Raw genomic sequence first — 11171 nt, 5'->3', positions numbered from 1 at the left:
CGGTTGGGTAGAGGTGGGAAGACCAAAGACAGGACTCCTAGCTCAAGTCTACACTGACTTCAGGCGTCTCTGGCTCCAGCATCCTCCACCTTAGTTTCTCACGACGTCCAGGCCCAAGGCCAGGGATCGTGGGATACTCTCCAAAGCGAACACCTCTACCCTATGCACCTTCTGCCTTCCAAAGGGACGTTGGACTCCAAAGGAGACCATCCCTACCCCCATAGTGCTGAAAGAAGGAGGTACCCCCCGTAGTTGACTCTCGAGCAGATCTGGATCAAATCCAGGGGCTCCAGTGCGACTGTGTTGCGGATAGACTGATTCCTCCTTGAGGCCCCCCGGGAGAAGCGGCCCAGATCCCCAACCTGCCACACGAGGCTCTGTTCCGACTGCTGAAGCCTGCTTTTGCTCCTTTATTTAAATAAATACCCATTCTGTGCTGTACACGTCCCAAGCAGTCGAGGCAGGCAGCCCAGCCCGGGAGACTCGTGTGGTAGCGCAGCAGCCAAGCAGCCCCCCTCACTTGGGCGACTCCCGGCCTGGGGAGAGGGCTCGCTGGTTCTCCAGCCCACTCACCAGTCTCTGGATGCTCTGCAGTTCACTGGCCACCTCTTTGGCTGAGCCACTGGGCGAGAGGGCCCCACGGGATGGGCCCCCCACTTTTCGGAGAGCCAGCTCAGGCAGCGGGCTGGGCTCACGGCTGTTTCCACCCGCAGCCTTGGAGCCCTCCGCAACCAGCCCGGTGGTAAGGAGGCTAGTGCTAGGTGGGATGGTGACCGGGATCTGGTAGGGGCTGAAGCGCAGGCGGGGCCGGGCACTGCCCAGGAATGGGCTCCGGGATAGGGAACCGGCGGCGGCGGCGGCGGCAGCGGCGGCGCTGGTGGCGGGTAAAGCGGAGGCGGCGGCGGCTGCTGCTGCCATGTAAGTGTAGGGGTAGGGGAAGAGGCCTCCGAAAGTAGGCATTGGGATTCCCTGGAAGAAACAGAAGGGAGCGAGGGTTAGACGGCTGTCTGAAGGGTGGTAGCCTGAATACTACAATTTAATACCCCTTGCTCTACTCAAACCAGAAGTCACATAACTATAAAACCGTGGCCTCACAGGTGGAGACGTCCATCACCTAGGGTGAGACCTGGAGTTGCCCTTCTCTGTCTGAGCTGGTTGGTATGGTAGGGGTAAGAGAATAAGCATCAGTTGGCTGAGTTAGCATGGGCAAAGGCCTAGAGGGAAGAAAGAGGGCAGGCATGGGGCCAGGTGGCAAGCAGGCAGCTGGTACTGTCATATGAGGTCCTTCTCATCTAGACCAGTGGTTCCTCCATGCCTTCTGTCTGTCTGCAGGATCCAAGCTGCTGCAGGAACACAGGCTTGGAAAGCAGGATGCTCAAGTCTCTTGCCTGCTTGCCTGCTTGCCTGCTTGCCTGCTTGCCTGCCCAGGGGTCTCCTGTCTCAGCCAGGATCAGGACACAAGTACTAACCAGTTCATAAACTGGCCTGACTGTTTGACAAAGAACTGAGGGCCCTTCTGTGGCAGCTGAGGACAGAATACGAAGTCTTTGCTGGTGGATAGCAGAGCGGCCAGGAAACCCTGGACAAACAGGGCACTCAGCTCCTGAGGCCCCGATTTGAGATTATCTGACCTTTGAGATAATGGCTTATGCCCCAGGGTGTGTGCCTGCGGAGCAGGTGACGGGCTGGCAGTACTAGATTCGGAGAAAGCCCAAGTCCTGGTTCAAACAGGAGAAACCAAGCAGCAGTCTAGCCTGGAGGAATGGAAGGGCTTATGAGCCCCACCGTGCACTTCAGACCTGGGACCTCGGGTTGAGAGGAGAGGCAGAAGCTTGGAATTTTCCAAGATTTGGCTTCACCTGACACACAGCTATGGCCCTTACCCCCTAGCGGCTATACCAACTGATTTCTTATGAGCTGGGGAGTACTCTCCTTGGATTTGCACCTACTGACCAGGCTGTGTCCAGAAACCCTGGCTTCTCTATGTCCTCCATGATTCCCGTTTGTTTGGGGAGGGGCATTCACATGCACAGAAAACCAGGGGTGCAGATCAACCCTCCAGCCCAGAGTCATGGTGGTTCGGGTGCCCCAGACACTGTATATACCCTGATGATAAGCCCTGTTCAGAACTCATTTCACAGCCCCACCCCCGACTTTACACACATTCGCTTCTGAACCAAAGCCACATTCTCAAAAATCTAAATTCCTATTTTCCTTCCCCGGAGATAAGATCTCAAGGGTTCAATTTGCCAGAAACCTCAGCGGGAAGAGACTGAATGAAGAGATTCCAAATCTTTCCGCAGGGAATATTCCCCCCAAGTAACCAAAGAGGCTGCTCTGCACATCGGATCTCCTTATTGCGCCGCTGGCCACATTTTCATAAACTCTCCCCTGGGAACTCAGAATTTCAGTAGGAGGCTGTGGGGGAACTAAGCCCCCTTCCCTGGATGTGGATGGAAAATCAGGAGACTTAGAGTAGGGCAAAGACCAGTCCAGGTACTAGTCAGGGCAGGCGACTTCCTACTTGAGGACCTCCAAGGGGCCAGGGATATCTGCGAGGTGAGTCATTTTGGTAGTCAACTATCCAGAAAACAAGGCAAAATTTTCTCCTTCCTTCCTCCAGCCTATAGAATCTTTCAGAGCCAATCAAGAGGTAAAGGTTTTCCTTCTCAGACGTTTCCTAGGGCCAGAAAAGTGAATCCCATAAAGCCCAGGAGCAACCCTAGTTGGTCATTCAGAAAAGTGTTGAGGGGTGCTGTCTCACCCTCCGCTGGGGTTGTAGAGAAGGAAACAGACCCAGAGAGGAACAGGGACTTTCCTAAGGTCACACAGGGTTCAGAAGCAATGTCCTGGCTAGATCATAAGCAGGCGTTCTGTTTGGATACCTCAGAACCTAGATGGTTTTTCTGTAGACTGGATTAGGTCCTTCTGAGAGGATCTGAGTACCTACAGCATCACTCAGCTCTCTGCCCATCTCAACCACCACCCAGCTGCACCTCCCTCCCTCCCTCGGCTGCCTGCCGCTGCCGGCAGATCCCAGGCCTTACCTGAGATGCCAGCATGTGCTGGGAGAGGTGGAACGGGAAGGGCGGCGCCGCCGTGCTTGCTGCGCTGGCTGCGGGACCCAGCCCGCCTGCGTCCAGCCCCGCGGGGGTTCCGGGCCCAGCGCCTCCGCCACTGCCGCCGCCTCCTGCCACCGAGGCTAGCAGATGACCCATGCCCATGGCGGAGAAGGCTCCCGGGCCCATAGCGAATTGTCCTGGGTGCAGGAAAAGAGGCTGGCCAGCTCCCAGCGGCCCAAAGAACTGCTGCCCGTGCAGGTGGCTGGAGAAGGCCAGGCCAGGCAGGTGGCCCGCACCCAGTGGCGATACACTGTCTGTCTGCACCACCAGCGGCGCCAGGCTAGGCTCCTTGCCCTCGCCCGCATCCTTGCGCCCCTCGTCCTTCCTCCGGGCCTCGGCGCGTTCCTTCTCCAGGCTCCGCAGGCCAAAGGGGCCGTCCCCACCGCCCTCCGTCGGTTCCTTGCTGCCCCTCTCCGGGCTGCGCCGCTCCCGGGCGCGTTCGGGTTCGGTCAAGCGAGCGGGGCTGGCGTCCCGCGTAGGGCTGCGGCCGAGGGGCGCTGCTGAGCGCTCCTCGCCGCCCGGGCGCTCCGGCTCAGGGTCGCTGTCGGCTGCGCATGGCTTCTCCTCGGCTGCGGGGAGAAAGGGAGCACGAGTTACAGGGGCTCAGCCCGAGACCGACGCGGCGCAGCGTCCTGAGAAACCTGGGCTGCTGGGTGGTGGACACTTTAGACAGACCTGCTGTTGGGAAGGTCAAGTTGGGGGAGTTTCTAGGGGCAGCTGCAGGTCGCATAAATCCCAGACCCATTCTTACACTGGAAGAAAACCAGCCCCGGAGGAGAAAACCTTATTTCTAACCACACGTCCCACCAGGGGTCCAGCTCCAAAGCCTACCAAATGTCCCGGCTGCCAGGGATAGTCCTTACATGGGAGTACCAGACTGGAAAATCTAGCCACATCCAGGTAACTTTTATCCAGGCCTTTAGATTAGCCGATCGCTGAACAAAAGACCGACTTTAAGGGGCCCCCTAAGGGGACACTTCCTTAGTCCTTCTTCCCAGACTCGGATCAATCGTGCCGCTCACCTCGGGCCCGGTGCAGGCGCAGGGGACTGGGCGCTGCGCTGGGGGAGGGCGGTGGTTCACGCGCAGGCGGAGGGTCGCAGGACGAGGCATCGGACTCGGCGCCGTCACGGTCACGCTCGGGCTTGCAGTGTTCCTCATACAAGCGGAGGGTCGGCAGAGTGAGCTGCTTCCTGGGGGCGAGCAGAAGGAGCCGTCAGCCGCCAACGCACCCCTCCGGCTTCCTGTGGCCCGGGCTACGTGTCACAGGCCACCCGCGGATATCTCACCTTTTCTCCCGACGGCCGTTCCCGGTGTCCCGGAAGCCCTTGGCAAAGGGGTTGTTGTCGATCTTCAGCTGTGTAATCTGCGGGACCGAGGAAGCGGCACAAAGTCAAGACCTGGCTCTTCCAGCCTGGCCGGGGACACCCCGAGGTCAGCGGCTACGGGCCACGGAGTAGAGAGCCCGGGGTAGGGGGTGGGGTGGTACCACCCGGGATAGGAAGCTGGGAGGTGAGGCCAGCAGACAAGCATCTAGGAAAGTGACAGGGTCTCTTTCTTATTCAATAAATAATCCCTCAACACGCACACACAGGCCCAAGCAAACAAATAGGCTAATGTAGTCACTCAGGTTAAACTATCCACACCGACAAACACCGCACACCCAAGCCCGCAGGTCCAGGCAAAGGCAAATCATTGCACTCACAGGCCCAGAAGGGCAAGTTTACAAAAAATAAAAATAAATAAATAAGTGCCTATATAGAATCCAACGAATTCACTAGCGTCCACCTATAGCTAAGACACTCCATATAGTGTACGTGGCTAGGCAGACCCCCCGGTTTGTAGAGACCCCCACCAGAGACACGGGGACACTCTCATTTAATCCACAGTGACCTGTGAGGGCGCAGACAAGTAGAAAAAGCCCTTTCACCTGAAGGAGAATTCTCTCGGTTTTTTTCCCAAAGGGCCTGGGGCCTGGATGGCCCCAGACAAGCGGTTTAGAGGAGCTCACCAGAGCTCGGCCACCTGTCCCACTCTTTGGCTCCCGTGGAGAGTAAAAATTGGACCCTGCGTTCCTAGCATCTGTAGAGCTTGGGCAGATTGCCGCAGGCGTCCTCTTTTCATTTAGATCCCCAGTCAAGAGCCAAGAAATGAACGAAATAAAATGTAAAAATGTCAGCGGGAGCCTGAGTCTCTACTAATTGCTAAGTAAACATCTCCCCTCCAACTATGGCCCAGCTGGGTGAGTGCCTCAGGGGAGTATGTGTGTCTGTGTGGGTATGAGAGGGAGCCCAGGGGGTTTATGTGGGCGCTGCTCTTGAAAATCTCACTGGGTGGCAAGTTCTTCAAGCTCTCGCCGATGCTACTGCTGTTGGGTGGGTTTGAACTGAAGTTTGGAGCCTGTACACTGTTGGGGAGGGGATGTAGATGGACGGAGGGGCCAAGTCCACTTCCCACCCAGCACACCTTGTCGTTCTGGTAGGCAGTGACAGCTATGAAGTCAGTCTCTGGGAAGACGTAGGTACGGAAGGTGCTGTATGGGAGCTTCAAGATGTCATTGGCTCGGACGATGTGGAAGCGAGGCTGGTACTTGTGCATGGAGTTCAGGATGGTCTGTGAAGAGCAGGAGGTTCAGGGGGCAGTTCCCTGCCCTTGTCCTAAACCTTTCTACTACTGAGGGCTGACAGCTTTCATTCTCTCTCTCTCTCTCTCTCTCTCTCTCTCTCTCTCTCTCTCTCTCTCTCATTTTTTTTCACCTGCACTGCCTTTTCTACTTTCCCCATGCTTTTCTTCTTACAGCTATTTTCTCTATCACACCCCCCCGGTTGGAAACAGACGAAACAGAAATTAAACAAAGCAGGGAGAAATAAAACCCAATTCCATGCTCTGACTGCACTTGCCACGACATTGGTAAGCTCCTGAAACACTAAGGAAAGAGAAGTGTGTATGTGGAGGAGGAAGGCTCCTGGGCTGCCTAGAGTGCAACAGGAGCCCCCCTTTGCCCAATGACCCCCTCCCATCATTGGCTGGGATTTTGACTCAGGCAGAAATGGAGAGTTCCTCATACTGTCCCTTGGCTGGACATCTGCCTTCCTGGAGGGAAAGGTCTCCAGAAGGCCTGAAGAGAGCCGTTTGGTCTCTGGATCCTCTAGCCATAGCCTTAGGTAACCGTTAGCTGCAGGAGTAAGCCTTGGCATCTACAAGCCCATAGCAGAGTGACCTCCACAGGACCTGAGCCGCTTGACCCAGTCCTTGCAGCACCTGCCTCAGTCTTGACTTTAGGAGGGCCTCTCAAAACCCTCGCAGAAGGAATTGAGATTGTGAGCAGCCTGGAACTTCCCGTCAACTGTCTACACACTCTGGGAGCCCAGGCCCAGCTTTCTTGGGCCACGGGGCAGTGACCCAGACAGGGCCACTCTAAGAGTTCAACTGAGGCTTCCTGCTAGAAAACCTGGTAGCCTCCCTCTAGCCCTCGACTGTAGTGTATGCACCCAGGACGCACCCCGGGGTTCTCAACACCTTCCCGCTCTGCCCACACTCACAAAGCCATGCTTGTCAGAAATGTTGTTGGTCAGCTTCAGCTTGTGGAAAGCCACAGGCTTGGCCATCCACTGCTCCCCCGTGGCCGGGCTGTCCGGATGAATGTACATGCGTTTGGGCATCTCCGGGTCGGCCTTGCCTGCCACCATCCACCGTGAGTTGTGGAACTTATAGCGGCAGTCATCGGCAGCCACAATGTCCATCAGCAGGATGTACTTGGCCTTCTTGTCCAGGCCGCTGACTCGCACCTTGAAGGGGGGGAACATCCGCCTCGGAGGGAGGGAAGGGGACATGCCATTGGGACCCGGCTCTTCTTTGCCCCTTTACCTTCCTGATGACCGGACGCCCCTGCCTGAAGTTGCCCGATCTATGTTTGCCATAACCTCCTCTACGTGTGCTGTGCTCTTCTTTTATTGCTACTGGGAAGACCCAACCTGCGGTTATTACTCCCAAGACACCCCATTTCTGCTGGCCAGACCCTGTTTTGTAAAGCCTTGGATGAGCTTTGCACTCGGGTCTGCGAACCTTTCCTCCACTCTGATCTGAGACGAAGGCTAAGGCTGGTGCCCAGGAAAGGACACTAGGCCTTTTAGAAATACGCTGGGTATTTTCTCCCCTGAATTGCCCTGAAATTCGTTCAGAGGAAATAGACTCTGGACAGGGTTCGTAGAAACAAATTGGCAAGGTCTTTGTCTGGGAAAACGATATATATAACTTCGATTAGGGATCCTGAGCCTGGAGTTCGGGGGAACAGGGTGAACCTGAGGCCTGGACTCTCAGAGCCTGAAGTGTTGCGAGGACTGGGGATTGTATTTTTCTTCTGGCTTTAAGGCCTCAAGAAGTGGCTGGTCTTGAGCTCCAAGCTCCAAGGACAAGCAAGACTCTCTCCAGGGCCTAGCTGCAGGCTCAACAACTCAAGACCCGCTGCGGGAATCAAGCGGTCGGTCTGGAGCTAGCAGGAGGCGGGATGCTTAGTCCCACTATGGACTCCGGGAAACAGAGCGGAGAATCCGGGAAAGGCTCTCTTTCTCTCTTCTAGGAACTCCGAGATCCACCCGGAGGCAGAAAAGCGAGACCTCAAGGGGCAAAGGAGACGCACCAGGGCCGAGCCACCGGGGCTTTGAGACTCAGAGCGATTGGGACTATTCTTTAGGAGCGTGTTTTCGTTTTATTTCAATCGAGGGATGTTTGCTTTTCTTTTTCTTTTTAATTCGCTCCGGTGCCAAACGAAAAAAAAGTCAGCGTGCTTGTCTGTGGAGAGGAGCGTGGCGCCAGGGCCAGAGCCGGGGAGCCGAGAGCACCGGGCCGGTGCTGGTGGGCGCTGTCTGGTCCCCTAGCCCGCCCGCCCGCCGGCCTACCGGCCACCCTACCTCCCGGACTTGGTGATGACCATCTCGGTGCCCAGCTTGTGGAACTGGTCCCACAGCTCCTTGGCCTCCAGCGTCACCTTGGGGTCGTCCTCCACCTCGTCCTCGGGTTCCAGGCTCTTGAGCGAGCGCAGATGCGCGGCGGGCGGGTGCGGGCCGAGTGCCGAGACGTGCAGCCCCGCCTCGGCAGCCGCTGCGGCCGCTGCAGCCGCTGCCGCCGCCCCCGCCAGGCCCGGGTCGGGCAGAGGCTTGGCCAGCGCGCCGGGCGGCAGCGCTAGCGCCGGGAAGAAGGAGGGCTGCGCTGCCGCCAGGAAGGCGGACATGGGGAAGTCGGCGGGCCGTGGCGCGTGGAACGGGTGGTAAGCCATGGCGCTGGCTGCCAGCGCCGGCTCTCTCATCGGGACATCCGGCCCAGGCACCCGGGAGCCGGGGCCGGGCCGGGGGCGCGCGGCTCGGACCCCCGGCCCGGCGGCGGCGCGAGCGGAGGACTGACGGCCCCGGCGGCAGGCGCGGCAGCGGCTTCTCCCGGCTCCCCGTCCCGTGCACCTCAAGGGGCGCGGGGCTCTGGGCGCGGGGGTGGAGGGGGCTCTGCGCGGGGCTGGGCTGGGCTGGGCTGGCCTGGCCGGCTCCGGCGCCGGGGACCACGCGCGACTGGTTAGATCTTGTCCTGATCTCTGGAAAACTGTGACTATCTCACATGTCCTGCCCTGCTCGGATCCCCTGCGCTAACGAGCCAGGCCCCCCTTGATTGCTGATTTTACGCTTTTTGGACCAATTGTGGGTCTCCGGGGGCGGGGTTTTGACAGCTCAGGCCAAGCTCCGGACGGGAGGGGGGGCCGAGGAGAAGGTGTCGGAAGCCTCAGCAGTAAGAAAACATGTCAACAGAATAAAATATTAACCAATGACGGGCCAGCGGGCCCCGAGACCCCTCCCCCTGGCCTGGCCCCCACCCCGCCGCCCGCGCGGGCCGCTGCCTGGGCGAGGGCTGGGAAGCGCGCAGGGCCGACCTGACCCGCCGAAAGGGCCTGAGGCAGGGGGCGCCCGGGTCCCAGGGCCTTGGGGAAGGACCCCTAGCCGCATGCCGGCCCCAAGTGCAAAGCATTGACACGTTCCGGAGAGGAGAGGGGGCGCCCTTTCCCTCCCGCGCCGGGAGGCCCGGCCGCTCTGGCCTGCGCCCCAGCCTGGCCTCCCACCCCACTCCCGGTCACCGCCCCGGGTCCCTGCACTTCGGAGGGAGGCTGCGGGCACTGGAAAGCGAGGCCGGTGGGCGGGCAAGTCAGGAGGCTCGGGCGGCCGAGGTCCCGGAGCCGAACTCAGGTAGCCGGAGCCGGTGAGTGGGGAGCCATGGCAGGACCCCGATGGGGCCCGGCACGGGCGGGAGCGGCGCGCGGCCTTGCGCTGGGGAAATGCGGGGACCCCCTCACCTGCGTCTCCCCTCACAGACTCAGGAACCTGGAGTTCCAGGCGGGCCCTGCATTTAGCCCAAAGTAGGTCTCTGTGTCAGGTCCCCAACCTAAAGCCTTCTGGCGAGTGGGAAAATGGATCCTTGGGGCCAGGTAGGCGAGCGCACCTTCTGCTGAGCCCAGGGAGGTACTGCGATGGTTGATCCTAGACCTCAGACTCTCCACACGTGCCAAAACGAATTTTCGCCGCATCCGGTACTGGAGATGCAAGCTCATCTCTTCCTAAGCCCCGGCATCCTTTCTTCACTAGAGTTTGTTTCCGTCTTTTGGAAGCTCAAGGCGCCCTGGTTCAGGAATGCTGAATAATAAGGGTAGGAATCGAGGTTCACAAATGCCAGCATTTGTGAACACCCCCTTCGACGATCAGTCTTCGTTTTCTCTCTGGTGACAACCCCAGTGCATCCCCGTGTGTGTGTGTGTGTGTGTGTGTGTGTGTGTGTGTGTGTGTTTTGTATTTCGCGCCCAGTGTGGTGCCTTCGGTACACATTGAGAGCCTTAATCAGGTGTGTCCAGAGTAAAAAGATCATACACTTGCCTCAAACAGGGCTGGGGTGCGACCCCTGATGCTTGTTCAGGGTGGGGGGCAAGGCAGGGTACGGACTAGCCACCGTCGACACTCCCATCCAAACAACCACTACAAGTGAATTCCGCCGCACCCGCCCTGTGGTCCTCATGGTGGGCACCTAAATCCATCAATGGCCCAGGCCCCTTGCCCCTCCGCTGCATACAGCAGGACTCAGAGCACTTGGTAGCTGACCTCCCAGAAAGGCGTTTAAAGGCCAATCGCCCTCGGCAGTGCGGGACTGAGACCAGCAGGAGTCGTTTGGCCTCCACGACCTTTTCCCCTATGTTTCTGAGCCAACGCCAGGCGCTCGCAATTCTTCATAGCCGTGTGCGCGCCTGCCCCACAGGGTTTTCCTTTAGGCTCGTCCTCTTGTCTAGGTCGCTCTTCTCTGCCCGCAGCGGATCTTCAGCTCCAGCTTCGCAGTGTTCCGCAGCTGGGGTGAGATCCATTGCAGCTTTGCATAAGTTCCAATTTAAACAGGAGGTGTCCCCTCCGGGAGAGATGTATCTGAACACACTTGGGCCGTCAGTGAGGCCAGGTCAGCTTTCCGAATTAGCAATAATACGTTTGCTAAGTTGTGTGTATGCGGACAGGCACTTTAGTACTTGTAAGAATTGTGTGTGTGTCGAAGTATGTATTTGGGACATTTTCCTGGGTAGCATACGGTAGCTGGTCTACCCATCTGGGCCCGAGATTTGAAACACGAAGGTCTGAGTTATTTGTCCACGAAACCGGGCAGCTATGGCGCGGTGGCTGCTTTAGGGGACCAGAATCCCACCTAAGGAGATAAGAACCTGCCCTGCGGCTGGTCACAGGCTTTTTCCTGGCAGGCTGGGATTCCACCAACGGCTCCAGCCCACCATCCCGCGGTCACCCCGAGGACCTGCCTTAGCCACTCTTAAGATTCTTTATCGACCCTCCCCAATCAAACTTCTGCTTAGAATACCCTTGGATCATCGGAAACTGGCGCTGGGGCGGCCCAAGCAGCCTCTCAAGCGGCGCCTTGCGGCTCAGCTCGCAACTCCTGCTCCGCCCTACCCGCTCCCCCCCCCCCCCCCGCGCCTGGGTCTACCCCCCCCCTCCTTCCCAGGAACAGGCGCCCCTGGGGGAGTCCC

At 58.6% G+C, this 11171-nt stretch overlaps 1 protein-coding gene across 1 annotated transcript; it reads right to left on the bottom strand.

The window, feature by feature from the left end:
• Positions 1-409: 409 nt before the first annotated feature.
• On the bottom strand, positions 410-8502 carry Tbx2 (T-box transcription factor 2). Its single transcript, XM_028878292.2, has 7 exons — positions 8032-8502; positions 6664-6931; positions 5588-5734; positions 4411-4487; positions 4145-4314; positions 3048-3691; positions 410-969 (listed from the first exon to the last, which is right to left on the bottom strand). The coding sequence occupies exons 1-7, from the start codon at positions 8424-8426 to the stop codon at positions 517-519; spliced, it is 2154 nt and encodes a 717-aa protein (XP_028734125.1). The 5' UTR covers positions 8427-8502; the 3' UTR covers positions 410-516.
• Between the last annotated feature and the right edge of the window lie 2669 nt (positions 8503-11171).

Source organism: Peromyscus leucopus, chromosome 8b, assembly GCF_004664715.2.
Source record: "Peromyscus leucopus breed LL Stock chromosome 8b, UCI_PerLeu_2.1, whole genome shotgun sequence".
In the NCBI taxonomy this organism is placed as follows: domain Eukaryota; kingdom Metazoa; phylum Chordata; class Mammalia; order Rodentia; family Cricetidae; genus Peromyscus; species Peromyscus leucopus.
The sequence above is the reverse complement of the archived record's forward strand: the minus strand, read 5'-3'. Positions and strand labels throughout refer to the sequence as shown.